Consider the following 14,996-nt stretch of genomic DNA (forward strand, 5'->3'; position numbering starts at 1 on the left):
TCCCTCAGGCCTCCCCGGGGGCTGCCTTGAGAGCAGGTCCACATGTGGCCCCACCCCTCCCCTCCCCTCCCCTCCCCTCGCCTCCCTGCAGGGACCTCTGGCCGTCGAAGAATGGCCAGTAGCTTTTGCATTTGGGGATCCGACAAGCTGTGTTGCCTCCCCGGAACCGGGTCTCCTCCAGAACCAGGTGTTTCCTCCAGTCGGCAGCCAGTGGTGCCAGCCCCCAACCGCAGACCCGAATCTCAGTTCGAGCGGGGGCCTCGGCCCCACGGGGTGCAGCGCTGGGGCAGACTCGGGGTCCTGGCTGCCGGCTGTGTGCACCCGGGTGGTTCCAGAGGGCCAGGCTGGGGGCTGCCCCGGGGGCCTCTGTGGAGAACATGTGACGTGTCGGACTCCCCCTGACGTCCCTGAGAAGTGACGAGACACGGGCGCCAAGAGGCAAGAAACCGGCCCCTGCGGCCACCTCCGAGGACACAGAAGTGCACACGTCCCGCGTCGAGCGCGGTGGTGTCGAAACGTGGGGGAGAAGCTGACGTCCTCCGAGGCCCTTCCCGCTGAGCTCTCCGGAGCGGCGTCCTCACGAGTTTGTGTCTTTTGTTTTCTCACAACCGAGACCTCAGCGCCGTCTTCGCCGTGTGAGCCCCCCGCTTGCCTCCGCCGCCCCCAAGCTCCCCGGCAGGCCGCCCGCGTCCACGGCCCGACCCCCCCCCCGGTGCCGGGCTCCCCGAGGTGCGCAGGCTGTCGTGGGCGAGAGGCCTGTGGGCCGCGGGCCGTGCCTACTCCGCTCCTGCAGAACGCAGAGCATCGCCTGCCCTTGTCCACTTGTCCACTGGGCTGTCGGTCTCGTTTCCCTGCCGGTTGGCGAGAGTGCCCGATGCTCCCGGAGGCCGGTCGTTAACCGTGTCAGGAGCGTGTTTGCGACGGGAACCTAAGGTGTAGAATTTCCTTGGTGAACCGTGCTTCTGACCAGCTTATTCAAGAAGTCCTGTCTTCCCAAGGAAACTTTCGGGTATTTTTTCTGATGGTTTTTAAAGCTTCGTCTTCAACACGTTGGGCTTTACTCGGGAATTTGTTTATGGGGTGTGTACATACGTTTCATTTTCTGTTAGGCCAGCTGGGTTCGATCAAGTGCATTAGTGAGTTTCCTTCCTTTTCCTCAAACCAGAACGGTAAGGCGAGAGGATTGGAAAGGTTTTTGCCCACAGGGACAGGGTGAGGGAGAAGTGAACGGCAGAAGGAAGGTGTGACCTTGTTTTGGAAGGGGGAGGGCGGGTTGGGGGGTGGCCAGCGAGCAGACGAGGGCCCTGCCAGGGTGCCGGCCCGCAGCCGCCCGCTGGTCCTCCCTTCCCTCCAGGGCAGCTCGGTCCCTGCGACCTCGCCCAGACCTCACCCGCCCACCGGGGGCCCCGGGCTGTGGGTCTGGAGAGCTTGCCGGACGAGCTCCGGACCAGGAGCGGGGCCGCAGGGTGGGGCTCCGGGAGGAGCGGGTACAGGTCTTTGCCGGACCGAGGGCGCCATCCCCTCTCCCTTGCAGGGTGCTGCTGCTGTGGGGACACGCTCCTGCGGGGAGACCGGGGTCCCCCGGAGACAGCACGTGCTCTAGAGAGACACCGTGAGAGGCCTGGCCCTACCCCTTGTCCCGCAGCAGCCTTCCACGCCTGCTGTTGGGGCAGCCCCCTCCCCTGCCCTGCCGCTGGCAGGCAGGCAGGCGGTTTTCTGTCTCTGCGGACCGCCCGTTCTGGACGCGCACCCGCTCGCGGCTGTGCACACGGCCTTCGGCCCTTGCGTTGGGCTTGCTTGCGTGTGAAGTTGGCCAGGTTCCGCGGCAGGCGTCGGGACTTGTTTTCTTCTGAGGCCGAAAGAGACTCCACGTACGGACAGACCACGTTTCATTGACGTGTCCGTTGATGGACCTCAGGCTGTCCCCACGTCGGCCATCTTGAGCCACGCTGCCGTGGGCGTCGTGTGCGGTTTGCGTGCGGACGCGGCCCGCCAGCGGAAATGGAGGGCTGCGTGTTGAACTGCCCGGTGGCCCGACATTCCTCGTGGCATACTTTCCACGTCACGCCTTCGTTTCGCCTCCTGCTCCCCCCACGGTCTCTAGAGTTTCGGACCCTTACTAGTTTTTAATACAAAAAGTATTTATTTATTTAAAAACAGCGGCCACTGTGCCGCGTGTGTGGTTGTGGCTCACCGGTGCCTTGTGTCCGCCCGTGTCCCGTCCTGAGGGCCTGTGGCTTCCCGTGTCCGGGTGTATTTTGGTGCTGACTGTCTTGACGGTTCTTGTTCCCGTCACCTGGAAGCCAGCCCTGCGCGCGGCCCGGGCCTGCACAGGTGAAGTCCGCTGCGGGTCGGTTCAGGTAAAGCACACTCTCTGTCTCACGGCTTTTTACACCTGTCACGTAAGGTTGACTTACCGTGTTTTGGGTGCAGTTCCGTCCGTCTTGCCACACGTACGGATTGATGGCCAGAATACGGGATAGCGCCGTCGTCCCTGTAGACGCCGCTGCGCTGCGGCCCCCGCACCTGTGACTCCCCAGCCAGTGCCCTGCTCTCGTCACCGTGGCTTGTCCGAGGGTGCTGTCAGTGCGGCCCGACCGTGTAGAACCTTCTGAGGCTGGTGCCGCTCAGCAGGACGAATGCCTCGGAGGTTCAGATGTGTGGATCAGAGATTTGTCTCGTCTGTTTGCCGAGGAGCGTTCCAGTGCTCAGACGACCCGTCTGTCTGAGCGTACACGTGTTGAGGGGAGTGCGAGTGGTTTCCAGATTTCTGTGGTCCTGCGTAGAGCTGTGCACGTTCGCACACAGGCTGCCGGGGAGCCCGCTTCCGTTTTCCCAGAGGGCCGGCCTGGCTGTTGGTAAAAGATACTTTGGAAGTTCCCGACCGAATGTCCCCAGTGTTTAGACGCAGTTGATTTTTGGGTGTCGTCTTTGCCCCATAAGCTCGATAAACGCACTTACTCGTCCAGGAGGTTGTTAAAGTGTGTGTTTTTGTAGCTTTGGGGGGGGGTTTCACATAAACGGTCGTGGCATCTGTGAACAAGGACAGTTGTCCTCCAGTCGGCATGTCCTTCACGCTCCTGCCCACCGTGGCCCCCCTGCAGAGTCCCCCGCTGGGGGGGACGGAGCCTGGGTACCAGAAGGGGCCGCCTGGTCCTCGTTCCCGCTCTTGGGAAGGTTCCCTCTTGCACCACAAGGTACGATGTGGCCTGCAGCCTGGAGCAATGCCTCCGTCAGGCCGCCGCCGCTCCCGTCCGCCGTTCCTGCTTCGCAGGGAACTTTGTCGTGACTTGGGTGCTTTGCGAAATGCTCTCTCTGTGGCAGGTGTTCCGTCCCAGTGTTTTCCTGTTTTGCTGCCGTAGGAGCCGACGTGGACTGGTGTCTGAGTGTGGAAGCAGCCTTGCGTTTCTGGATTAAATCCCACTTGGCTGTGGCATGCTTTTCACTTTACGTTTCTGGATTTGGTTTCATCATCTCTTGATTTTGCGACTCCACTCGCCAAGGATGTTGAGCTATGATTGTCTTGCTTGTAGTCTGTGGTTTCCACGTCGGGGTGACGGTGGTCTTAGGGAGAAGGCGTCTGGAAGCATCGACGCTGCGGTGTGTTTCGTGACTCGGGCTGTGGTCTGTCTTGGTGGGTCGTCCGTGTCCTGCTCTTGCTGAGTGGAAGGTTCTCCGCAGCTCAGGTAAATCGAGTTAGTTGGTGGTTCTTCAGGCCCACTTCCGTCTCCCCCAAAAAGACACGTTGAATCCCCAGTAACTCAGAATGTGATCTTAATTGGAAACAGGGTCTTTATAGTGATAAACAGCTTAAAAGGAGGCATAGGGTGGGCCCAGGGCAGTGTGATTGGGTAGCCGTGTAAGAAGGGGAGGCCCAGGGGCACCTGGGTGGCTCAGTCAGGCAGGCGCCCAGCTTCGGCTCAGATCGTGATCTCACGGTTTGTGGGTCCCGGCCCCACGTTGGGCTCTCTGCTGTCAGCGCGGAACCTGCTTGGGATTCTCTCTCCCCCTCTCTGCCCTCCCCCACTCTCTCTCTGTCTCTCACACGTTAAAAAAAAAGTTCTTTAATAAAAAAGGGGTGGGGAGATTCGGACACAGACACACACAGAGGGACGGTGGTGGGAAGGGACCCGGGGGGAGGCCAAGTGAGGACGGAAGGTCGGACTGCAGAGTCAACAGACGAGGACACCGGGGACGGCCGGCCCCCCGGCAGCTGGAAGAGGTGGGGGGGTCTCCCCGCAGCGAGCACGCGGACGCGTGGCCTCCAGAACCAACAGGCTGCCCCCCCCCCTCCTCCCCGGCGCGGGGTTCCCGGTCACAGCAGCCCCGCAGGTGCGTACGGTGGCCGTTCGGTTCGGCCTCGAGGCAGGACGCCGGCTCCCGCTGCCGGCGGCCTCTGCTCTCCGTCCCGCCGCGTCGCTCCGGCTGTGCTGAGGCTCTTTTGCGAGCCACGCACACGTTGGGGGAAGGTCTTTCATCCATGGGCGGCGTCCGGCTTCCCCGGGGAGGCGCCCTCTCCGTGGAGGCCAGTGCAGCCGGTCGGGTTTCCTTCGCGGAGGGTTTTTATGGCTTGTCTCCCCCGTCCTCTTGCGTTCCGCTCCCTGACAGCGTGTTTGACGTGGTGGGGCCGGGGGCTCGTGTGTGTGGGTTTCCCCGGTGCCGAGCGAGGTGGGGGGGGGGGGGTCCTTTACGTCGGTCCTCCATCTGTCCCTCCGTTTCCTCTCTCCTGCCTGGAAGGACAGGATTTGAACATTTTTTAGTGCTGTTTTAGTGGTGGTTCTAAGGAGCACACCACCTTTTTTTTTTTCCATGTTTATTTTTGAGAGAGGGAGCGAGCGAGCTCAGGGGAGGAGCAGAGAGAATCCCAAGCAGGCTCCGTGCCGTGCTGTCGGCGCACGGCCCCACGTGGGGCTCCGTCCCGCAAACCGTGAGACCGTGACCTGAGCCGAGACCCAAGAGTCAGACGCTCAACCGGCCGAGCCCCCCAGGTGCCCCACAACTCGCTCGACGCCTAACGGTTTACTCACGGACTCGAGAGCTTGCGCTGTGACTGGGGTGTAGGCACCTTACCCCCAGAGGTCCTTTATCGTCCCCCACGGGGCACCTGTCTAGAGCGAAAACCCCCATCAGGCAACGCTGCCGCCTTCCTTTCAGCTGTCAGACGTGTCTTGAAGAACCCAGGAGGACAGGGGTCAGTCTGTGTCTGTGCCCTCATTGCTGGCGGCCCAGCCTCGTTCTGATGGCACTGCCCTCTTGTCGGAGAAGCTTCCGTCGCTGGCTGGGGAGTCCCTCCATCTTCTCTCATTTGAGAACTTACTTCGCCTGTATTCGTGAAGGGTGTTTCCTGGACACGGCACTCTGGGCTGCCAGCCTTTCCGTCTTGACTGTGTCGCTGCCCCTCGAGGCCCCCGGGGCTGCCGGTGGGGGGCCCGCAGGGCAAGCACAGTCCTTCCCCACCGGTCAGGGTTAGTCTGTGCTCGGTTTTCGGAAGCTCGGTGAGACGTGCCTGGGCGGGGACGTCTTTGGCTTTATCCTGTTGGGGGCTCACTCAGCTTCTCAAATCTGTGGGTGTGTGCCTTCCGCCACATGGGACAAGTTTGCAGCCCTTACTCCTTCGGACCCCCGTGCTCTTTTCCTTTTGGGCCCCCAGCGGTACGAATGCAAGACCTTTAGTTCTGTCCCCCAGGTCCCTGGGGCCTGGATTTCCTCCTGACGGATTTTCTTTCTTTGTTCAGGTTGCCTAACTTCTGTTGACCTGTCGTCAGTCAAGTTCTCAGACTCTTCTGTCGTCCCCATTCTGCTAGTCTGTCTAGTGAGTTTTAACGGTTTGGTGATTTTGACTTTCAGGCCTAACATTTCCAGACGACTCCTCTTGTGTCTTGTTTCTTTGCTGAGACTGTTAATGTCTTTACATTTATTGCAAAATGTCTGTGATTGCTTCTTCGAGTGTTTTTCTGACCTTTACTTTAGAGTCTCAGAGAATTTCAGCACCTATGTTTTTTCACCCTTGGCATCCGCTGAAGGTCTTTTCCTCTGAGTTGGCATCTCGATGGCTCCTTGCAGACCAAGTAATTGTGGGTTACGTCATGGACATTTCGAACGTCACTTGAGCGGGTCTGGGTGTCGTCTGGATCCTGGGCGGCTGGGGCGTCTGCTCCACGGGCACTGGCTCTCGTCAGGTTTGGGCCCTCACCCACAGCGGTCTGTGGCCCGGCCGGTGTCGGCCCAGCTTCCAGGCCCCGGCTCTCTGGACCTGCCCTTCGGCCGGGATCGGGCGGGCCCGCAAGCTCTTGTGTCTGGGTGTGCGGCTGGGTGGTCAGCCTTAGCGGTCACGGCCACCTCCGCCTCCACTCAGCGGCCATGACCTCCCTCTCGCCTGGGTGCCAGCACCGCCCACTGCTCCAGCCAGAGACTCGGGGCTCTTGCTACCCCACTCTGTCGTGCCCCTCCTGGGTCAGTCCACATCGGGGTCCCCCCAGCGGCAGCCAGAAAGGGCACAGCAACGGGGGTTCTCTCAGAGCCACGGCTGTGCTCCGCGCTCAACACTGGGGGCTCCCGTAGCTGCCACTGCTTGGTGCCACTGCTTGGTGCCACCGGGGGCCACCCGGGGCATGAAGAGAAGAGAAGAGGCCCGGGCATCTCCGCTCCGTGAGCACCAGGGGCTGAGGCCACTAGGAGCCCGGGCCGGCACGGACACTGAGTGCGTGTTCTGCTCTCACTTCCCCTTGCCCGCCACTGCTGTCGCCGTGCCACAGGAGGGCCGGGGTCTGCGTGCCTGTACCCTCTCATTGGGACCCACGACCTCCCCCACAGAGCTGTAGGGTCTCAGGATCCTCGCCGGCCCGCATCCCGCGTGTCCGCTGCTGCCTCCGGCCAGACTTCGGCACGCGTGTCCCGAGGACGTGCGCGAGGACGCTCTCAGGCCATCTTCTGTCTCCCTGCGCACCCGCCCCACGACCCTGCTGCCTGCCCAGCCTTCTGCACCCGCCCGCGGACTCAGCCTCATTTCAAGCTCACGCCCGCTTTTCTCCGTCCGGCTCCTTTACAGTCTGTGTGCTTTTCTTACCCCTGTGTTTTTGTTCTACAGATTTTACTGTTTCCGTGAGGAGTTTACCTTCGATGTATTTTAAGTCTTCAGAAAACCGCCCACGTTTATGGCTTATCAGGAGCACCCGTGCACTTGTGGGGCTCACCGGCGACTTTTCGTGGCAGAACCTCGTGGCTCTGGCTGCTCGGTCTCGGGCATGCGCGCGTGGGCAGTTCCGGGTTCTGTTCTTCTGCCCTTGCCTCCGGGTCTCCCTCCCTGTGCTGTGTCCGGTGGTTCTGAGATGGGTCCCTGTTGTTTCCACGGGCTGGAGCGCCCACTTTGGCTGTGCGGCCCGCACCGGCGGACGCTGGGCCCTCCGCCTCCCTAGCCGAGCCCCTCACGGGCGCTGCCCGGCTCTCTCCCTGTGGCCGGTGTGGCTCCAGCCCCGGCAGCCTCTGGCCGGCACCACCTCTGGCCTGGAGGGACATCACTTCCCAAGGGCCTGTCCGCATCTGCCGGCTTTGTCTTCTCAACGGTGGCAGGGGTGGCCGTGCACCGAGCGGCCGACAGCTCAACACGAGCTCCTGGTGCAGCCAGGCGCAGAAATCAGGCCCCTGCCGCATCGGCGCCCCCGCCTGTCTTGTCTGCCACCCGTCACCCAGGACATCCACTGGTAAACCCCCAGGTCGGGCCAGCTCTGCCCCATGTCCCCATCCCACATGCCGTGCCCGCAGAACTCGCCCCCATCCCTGCCCTGCCTGGGCTTCCCCAGCGCTTCTCCAGCGTACAGGTCGGGCACCCCCTGTACGTCTCCCTGCCGGGGGCACGCACACGTGGTGGGCATGCTCTGGCGTTTTCTGCATGCCAGTGACCTCGTCTGCTCAGAGGTTTTGGGGCACGGCTGCCAAGGAGGCAGCCTTGAGCCACACTGCCTCCACCAAAGCCTCGAGTGTCCTGCTACCAGTCAGGCAGGCACCAGAGTCACGTAGACACCACTGGGCCCCTCCCTGCACACAGAGATCAGACGGCGGTGTGCTGTTGCCAGCTGTTTATTTGGGCCCCAAACGGGTGATCGGTGACATGCAGTTTGCCTGGGCCCACGGCGGACTGACCCGTGCTGTCGGCCCCGCTGCCGCACAGACCGATTCCCTGAGGAAACACCGCTCCGGGCGCATGGGGCGAGCCACGGGTCATGTGTGGTGCTGACGGCCCCAGGACCCAGGCCCTGGGGAAAAAGAGTGGGTGAAGGGTGGGGCCCCCAGCGTCCGGTGCATCCCACACCAGCCAGGAGGCTGCCCCGGTGCTGAACGTCATGGCCGTGGGAAGTGGCGTGGGGCGTGAGCGTGGCGGGCGGGGGTCAGGCTGCCCGGTCTGCAGCCCCGCTGAACCCCCTCCCTGAGGCAGTTCTGTTCCCGGCTTCTCTGCCCACCACACGGTCTGGGCAGCGTCCGGACCCTTGGGGAGGGGCTGTAGGCCTCTGGCGTCTTCGGCGGGTCCCGGCGGCCCAAGGACACCCGGGACGCTCCGGTCGGCCAGCGCCCCCCTCAGCGCCTCTGGCTGGCAAACCAGGAGAAAAACGGGTGGGGACGAGGACGCGGGGCCTGGTGGATGCGCACGGTGCGCGGCGAACGCCAGGCTTTGATGGTGGCGTCGTCGCTGGCCGTCAGCAGCAGCTCCTGCTCCTGGGGGCTGAAGACCACAGAGTTGACCACGTCCTGGTGCCGCAGCTTCGCCAGGCAGATGTTGTAGTGCCGGTCCCAGATGTAGCCGTGCCGGTCTTCGGCCCCGCTGCGGGAGAGCCTGGCGTGAGCCCCCCGCCCGCCGCACCCGGCCCCGCCCCGGCCCGCGCTGCTACCTGGCCACGAAGTCCCTGCTGACGTCCAGGAAGATGAAGAAGCACTGGTCGTTGGGTGTGTAGGCGCGGTGGGCCCGCAGAGCCCGCTTCACCTCCCGCATGGTCTTGAGGTCAAACACCAGCAGGTCGATCTCCTCTGCGATGGGCGGTGGCTGCATGGGGTCGGCCACCACAGAACCGCTCGGCCAGGCTCGGCTGTTCACGTACAGATACCTGGGCGAGGGGCACCCTGCTTGGTACCAGGGACCTGCAGAGCGCCCCTCACCCCAGGACACTCTCGGGGGCCCACCTGTTGTCCGGGGACAAGCCCATGCCGATGATGTGTCCGTGCACGTCGATGACGTGGTCCAGAGCATCAAAGAAGGCATCTGAGCCCCGCCCCTCACCCAGCACAGGCCCGGCTGTGGTCATCTGGTGTGGCAGGATCTGCTTAATGCCTGCGGGGGCGCCGGGTGAGGGGAGCAGCGTCACCTCGGCACCGGGAGCACATCTGAATCAGTGACCCCACGGAACACACCGTCCGGGAGGCTGAAGCGCGGCTGGGCCCCCCAGTCTCGCGCCCTGCGTGGCCACCCCCCTCCCCCACAGTCTGCAGGGAAGCCTCGCTGTCCCTCCCCCCGCCCCGGCTCCAGCGACTGGGGAGGGCCTGCCCCCACTACCGATCTGGTGCGGCGAGTAGGTGAGGCAGCCCGTGGTGAAGACGAGGAGCTTGCGGGCAGCGGCCGTGCTGTGCTCGGGGGGCTTGGTGCGGCCCTGGGCCAGCAGCTCGGCCACCTGTGTCTCCAGCGCGTGCTCTGACAGCTGGGGCTGCGCCCGCCCGTCCAGGAGCCCGTCCAGGAAGCGCCGCAAGCCCTCCTTGGTGCGGGCCGGAGCCGGCCCCGGGCCCACCGCCTCGTCCTCACTGTCGCCGCCCAGGTCGAAGACGCGGCCGGGGGTGGCACCGTCATCCAGCAGGAGGTCCGGGCTGTCGAAGCGGCTGCAGTCGGCCACCATCACTGTGCGGATGGTGCTGGCGTTAAGGTTCTGGATCTTGAAGAGCCGCTTTACCACGTTGACGTTCTCGGACTCCACGTCCTGGGGGTGGGAGACAGCAGGTGGGCAGCAGGCCGAGGAGGCGACAGCCGCAGGGGGCACACGCGCCCGCACCTGGAAGGCGTTGTTGAGCCAGAGCACCGAGCAGGAGGTAATGTCTCCGATGCGGTGCAGGTTCCCCGAGATCAGGCTGGTCTCCGTGAGCCAGCAGCCAAACACGTCGTACGGCTTGTTGCGCACCCGGGACAGCAGGGCGAAGTTGTCTGGGAGGGGCGGAAGCGGGGACAGGGCTGTGAGGCGCGCGGGGGGTCTCGTGGGGGCGGGGGCTCGTGGGGGCGGGGGCTCGTGGGGGCGGGGCGGGGTTGGCCGAGACCGCCCGCCCACCCCAGGCCGGCTCTCACCTAGGCTGATGACTGCGATCTCACCAGACGAGGAGTTGTGGGGCCCCAGGAACACCCCGGACGCCAGCAGCAGCGAGTCGTCCTGGTTGAACTGGGAGAACTGGGTGTAGCTCCAGTTATAGGGCCGCATGTCCGCGCTGTGCAGCAGCGAGACGGTCAGGTCGTTGTTCCAGATCTGTGTGGGGGCTCAGTCATCTAGGGGCCTCTTGGGCCCGCCCTGCACGTGACACGGGGGCCCATGCTGCAGGCCCCTCTCCCAGCTGAGCTCGTGCCCAGAAACCACCACTGGGATGTTGCTCCTAGCCCCAGGCTGCAAGCAGACCCGAGGTGTGTGGGTCCACAGGGTCGGGCTCCTCACTCTCCATTAGCAGTGAGGGCCCCCCCACCCGGCCTCCGTCCTATGAGCCCCGGGTCCTAGCGGAGATGCTGCTCCCTGGCGGGCTGGGCTCACCTTCACCGTGCAGTCCTTGGAGCAGGAAGCAAACTGGTAGCCCGAGTGCGAGAAGCTGAGGTGCAGGACCTGGTCCGTGTGCTCCTTGAGCGTCTGCACTTCCACGCAGGGCACCGTGTCGTAGAGCCGCCGAAACTCTTCATACCAGGATGTGGCCGCTGGGGGCGGGGGGGGGGGGGGGGCAGTCACTGCTGGGGCCCTGAGCCTCCTTTCCCACAGAGGCCAGCCACCCAGACAGCATGGGGGCCAGCCCTGCTCCTGGAGGACGCTAGTCACCTCGGCTGCAGGGCTGTCCCCCCCCCCCACCGCCCCCCACCAGGCCCTGTGCTCAGGCATGGACTGGCTGTCCCCCGTCCGTGTGCGGGCCACACGGTGCCTTGGTGACCGCTGTGCAGATCTGGGCGGTGGGGGGCCAGCGTGGTGGCTTCAGATGGTCCACATGGCAGCATGTGGTCCAGATGGCAGCATGTGAATGGCCCTGTCTCCCGCCCAGCCAGCCTGGTGGACCATGGGGCCACGTGCAGGCCCTGACCTGGGTGCCGGGGCACGTCGCGGGCCACCTGGTAGTAGCGGTAGAACTGCTCCCTCCACAGGAACTCATCCCGGGACACGGCATGCCACTGGCGGCACACCAGCCCAGCAGCAAGCACGTCGGCCGGGCCCAAGCTCAGGAAGATCTGGTAGACGAGGCTGTCAGGGAGCAGGGGCGCACCCCCCTCGTCCATTGTGACATTCTGCCCGGGCAGCCCTGAAACCCACACGCGGTCCCCTTAGTTGCCAGTCGCACTGCGGGAAGGGACCCGGGCTGGGGCGACTGCCCTGCTGGGAATCCCACTGCACTGACAGTGTGCAGGGGGCCAGCTGACACTGCCCACCTGGCTAAGGATCCGACAGCTTCCCCAAGCCCCCTGACCCCACACTCGTGACGGGCCCCCCGCAAGTCCTCGTGATCCTCTGGAACAGGCAGCTTCTGGGAGGGCAGCACACCCCTCCCAGCACCTCCTGGCCTGGTCCAGCCTGAAGTGGGAGTATGGGGCGGCCCCTCTGGGCCGCAGATCTGATCTCAACCCCAGAAGGGTCCTGGTCTGGGGCACTGGCCTTCTGGGTGGGGGCCCTCTGACGACCTCCCGCGCATGGGCCCAGAGAGACATGTGGATGCCTAGGCCGGTGACTGTTCAGAGGCCAAAAAACGAAGAACCGGTGACCCGCACGCACTCCAGTCACTCTGACCTTGTAGACCCAAGGCTTGAGAGCTGTCAGCTTGGGACAGAGATCCTTCCGAGAAGAAGCTGGGGCCGGTGGGACGAGGACCAGACAGCCCGCCCCAGACGCCGCCAGGGGCACCAGCCGGCCCTTGGCCTGTGCCTTGTGGTCTAAGGAAGCCCTGCCAGGCGGTCAGCGGGCCAGCGCGGCCACTGCCCGGCCAGCTGTGGGCGGGGCGGGGGCTGCCAACGTCCCCTCCCACCCTCCTTCCGAGGGGCTGCCGGGGGCGGGGCCTCGGCTCGGCCCCCGGTCCCGGCGCGGCAGCTTCTGCGACACATTCATCGGCAGAGGGCGCGGCCGAGGCCGAGGGGCCGGAGACTGGGGGATGGGGGGGCGGGGGAGGGCGAGGAGCCGGAGACCGGACGCGGCCGGTTTGCGACGCTCCTCGGGGCCGGGGAGACGGGGTTCGGGGGCCGGGGCCGGATGACGACGCTCCCCGGGGCCGGGCGCACTCACCGCGGCCGCCTCTGCCCGGCTGTGCAGCCCCCGGCCCGGCGCCCGGCCTCGGCCGGCGGACCCGCTTCCGCCCCGCCGCTCCTGCCGCCGCGTCTCTATGATGGAGCCCGCCAGGCTGACGCCTCGAGCCCTGAGGCATCGATAGCCGCAGAACGCCGAGCACCCGGCAGCCTGCAGCGGCAGTTGCTGCGCCTGCGCGCACCGAGCTCGCTCGAAACAGCGCCCCAGGCGGCCGGGAGGGGCGGCGGCCTTGCACGGCAGCCAGTGGGCGGGGCCGAGACCTACGCTCGCTGTAGAACGCGGGTTCGAGACCTGGCGCTGCCGCTGGCAGCGGCTGGGGCCCTGGGTTAGGGGGTCATGGACAAAGAACCAGAGGTCAACTAGGACTCTGTAAGCAGGATACGGAGCCAGGGCCCTCCCAGGAAGTGCAGAGTCGAGGAGGCTAGGGGTGGACTCTTGCTGGGGGCGAGAGGGAGGGCAGGGTGCTTGGTAAGGCTGGAGGTGGGCCGACACGGACTTCCTGTGACAGGCTTCCGGGCGACACTGGTCAGTGGACTCTGACCCAGGGCTTGGCCGCCCCCCACTCCCCACTCTGGTCACTGCCACTGCCATGCTGACCCCCAGGACTGCTCTCCTCTTGACTCTGCTCCTGGCTGGGGGCTCCCTGAGCAGGAGGGCTCGGAGACCCCCTCGACCCGCGTCTCCCATCAGCACTATCCAGCCGAAGGCCAACTTTGATGTTCAGCAGGTAGAGGGACAGGTGGGTGGGCAGGAACTCATCTCGCTTTTCAGGGGTCATCGCCTTGTGTTCTCACGTGACTTGCCCCTAGTTTGCAGGGACGTGGCTCCTTGTGGCGGTGGCCTCCTCGTGCCGCTTCCTGCAGGAGCAGGGCCACCGGGCTGAGGCCACCGCACTGCATGTGGCTCCCCAGGGTACAGCCATGGCTGTCAGCACCTTCCGGAAGCTGTGAGTCCCCGGGACAGACCCCTGACCCTGATCCCAGCTTTTCTCTGGCCTGGACCAGAGTCCTGTGAGGCGCTGCCCGGGTTGGGGTCCTTAAGCCTGCCCTAACTGCCCCCCTTCCCCCCGCCCAGGGATGGGATCTGCTGGCAGGTACGGCAGCTCTACAGAGACACAGGAGTCGCGGGGCATTTCCTGCTCCAAGGTGAGGGGAGGGCATGGGAGGGGGTGCAGGGCTGGGGGTCAGAAACTGCCTCAGCTGACTCAGCATTGCCCAGCCCGAGGTGCCCGTGGGCCGGTGGATGTGGTCGTCGGGGAGACAGACTACCGAGGCTTCGCCATCCTGTACCTGGAGCGGGCGCGGCAGCTGTCGGTGAAGCTGTACGGTGCGTCCACGCGGGAGCCCGAGCTTTGCGCACGCTCGGGGCCATCCGTGTGGGGCGGCCCAGATGGACACACAGACCCTCCCTGCCTCCCTGTATTCTGATTCTCTCCAGCTGAGCAGGGGTCGAGGGAGGAGCTCCCGCACATAGGCCGGCGTGTGGGGACAGAGGGGACGGGGAGGAGGGGTGGGTGGGTGCGGGTGGGTGCGTCCCAAGCACACAGACCCTAGGCCCGGCCTGCCCTGCCTGCTCCCTCACCGCGTGCCCAGGAGCCCCGTGTGCCCCACAGCCCGCTCACTCCCCCCGAGTGACGCGGCCCTGAGTGCATTCGAGCAGCGGATCCAGAGGGTCAACCTGACCGAGGACCAGATCTTGTTCTTCCCCAAGTATGGTAAGCCTCCCTCCAAGCCCCCAGTGGCCTGCCTCGCCCTCCCGCCTTGTGCCCCGCCCCAGCCACTCCTGACCCCTGCCTGGGCCCTCAGGTTTCTGCGAGGCCGCAGACCAGTTCCACGTCCTGGATGGTGAGTGGGCAGTGCTGGTGGGTGGTGAGGGGAGGGCACCCGCCCCTCCCTCTCTGGCTGAGTCTCGTCTCTGTGCCCCAGAAGTGAGGAGGTGAGTCCAGGGGGCAGCCCTGAACTCGGAAGGAGTGAAGACCCTGAAGGTGATGGCCCCCGCTGCCCCGTTCACTGAGCCCCGGCACCCCGCGGGGCAGGGCCACCCAGGGGGGACTGGAGCTGCACACCGCCCACGGGAGCGCAGGGGCACTGTTTTCATTAAACGCTGTCTGTCCTGGCCCCTGATTCCTTCCTTTCCTTCCTTTCCATGTCGGACCTGGACCCGGGCCTCCCTCTGCCCATCATCTCGTGGGCAAGTGGCACTGCTCCCCGGGGTGGGCTGGAGAGGAGAGCGCCGTGCCCTGCTGTCCCTGTGCCCTGGTCTCCTCTGCTTCGTTGGGCCCCCCGCATCGCCGTCCCAGCTCCCCTTCCCTGGTCCCTGTGTCTAAGCGCTCGTGCCCTGCTGGTCTTACTGGGCTGCCCTGGGTGGGCCCAGGTCCTGAGCCTGCCCCCTGCTCAGATGTTGGGGAGCCTTTTCTAGAGGGCTGAGGAGCTCTGTCCACAGGTTCTCCTACTCGTGCTGACCCGGAGCTCCCTCCTGGGACAGGACAGC

At 65.0% G+C, this 14,996-nt stretch overlaps 2 protein-coding genes and 1 long non-coding RNA gene across 9 annotated transcripts; 2 read left to right on the forward strand and 1 right to left on the reverse strand.

Annotated features, from left to right (window-relative positions):
* Positions 1-3,364: 3,364 nt before the first annotated feature.
* On the forward strand, positions 3,365-7,947 carry LOC123593503. Its single transcript, XR_006710355.1, has 3 exons — positions 3,365-3,686; positions 5,155-5,420; positions 5,736-7,947. It is a non-coding gene; the product is annotated as an uncharacterized LOC123593503 (long non-coding RNA).
* A 113-nt stretch (positions 7,948-8,060) lies between these two features.
* On the reverse strand, positions 8,061-12,741 carry FBXW5 (F-box and WD repeat domain containing 5). Of its 6 annotated transcripts, none has more exons than XM_045469419.1 (9): positions 12,486-12,741; positions 11,299-11,514; positions 10,767-10,924; positions 10,316-10,490; positions 10,029-10,177; positions 9,542-9,956; positions 9,172-9,319; positions 8,883-9,095; positions 8,061-8,815 (listed from the first exon to the last, which is right to left on the reverse strand). In XM_045469419.1, the coding sequence occupies exons 1-9, from the start codon at positions 12,622-12,624 to the stop codon at positions 8,572-8,574; spliced, it is 1,857 nt and encodes a 618-aa protein (XP_045325375.1). In that variant the 5' UTR covers positions 12,625-12,741; the 3' UTR covers positions 8,061-8,571. The 6 variants fall into 6 exon arrangements, with proteins under 6 accessions (XP_045325375.1, XP_045325372.1, XP_045325377.1 ...); XM_045469416.1 differs by having other exon boundaries at positions 11,997-12,741; XM_045469421.1 differs by lacking the exon at positions 11,299-11,514.
* Positions 12,742-12,801: 60 nt separating this feature from the next.
* C8G (complement C8 gamma chain) lies at positions 12,802-14,629 on the forward strand. 2 transcript variants are annotated; one of them, XM_045469426.1, is made up of 7 exons: positions 12,802-13,233; positions 13,316-13,452; positions 13,581-13,651; positions 13,725-13,832; positions 14,119-14,220; positions 14,312-14,350; positions 14,432-14,629. In XM_045469426.1, the coding sequence occupies exons 1-7, from the start codon at positions 13,096-13,098 to the stop codon at positions 14,443-14,445; spliced, it is 609 nt and encodes a 202-aa protein (XP_045325382.1). In that variant the 5' UTR covers positions 12,802-13,095; the 3' UTR covers positions 14,446-14,629. The 2 variants fall into 2 exon arrangements, with proteins under 2 accessions (XP_045325382.1, XP_045325383.1); XM_045469427.1 differs by having other exon boundaries at positions 14,435-14,629.
* The last annotated feature ends 367 nt before the right edge of the window (positions 14,630-14,996 follow it).

Source organism: Leopardus geoffroyi, chromosome D4, assembly GCF_018350155.1.
Source record: "Leopardus geoffroyi isolate Oge1 chromosome D4, O.geoffroyi_Oge1_pat1.0, whole genome shotgun sequence".
NCBI classification, from domain to species: domain Eukaryota; kingdom Metazoa; phylum Chordata; class Mammalia; order Carnivora; family Felidae; genus Leopardus; species Leopardus geoffroyi.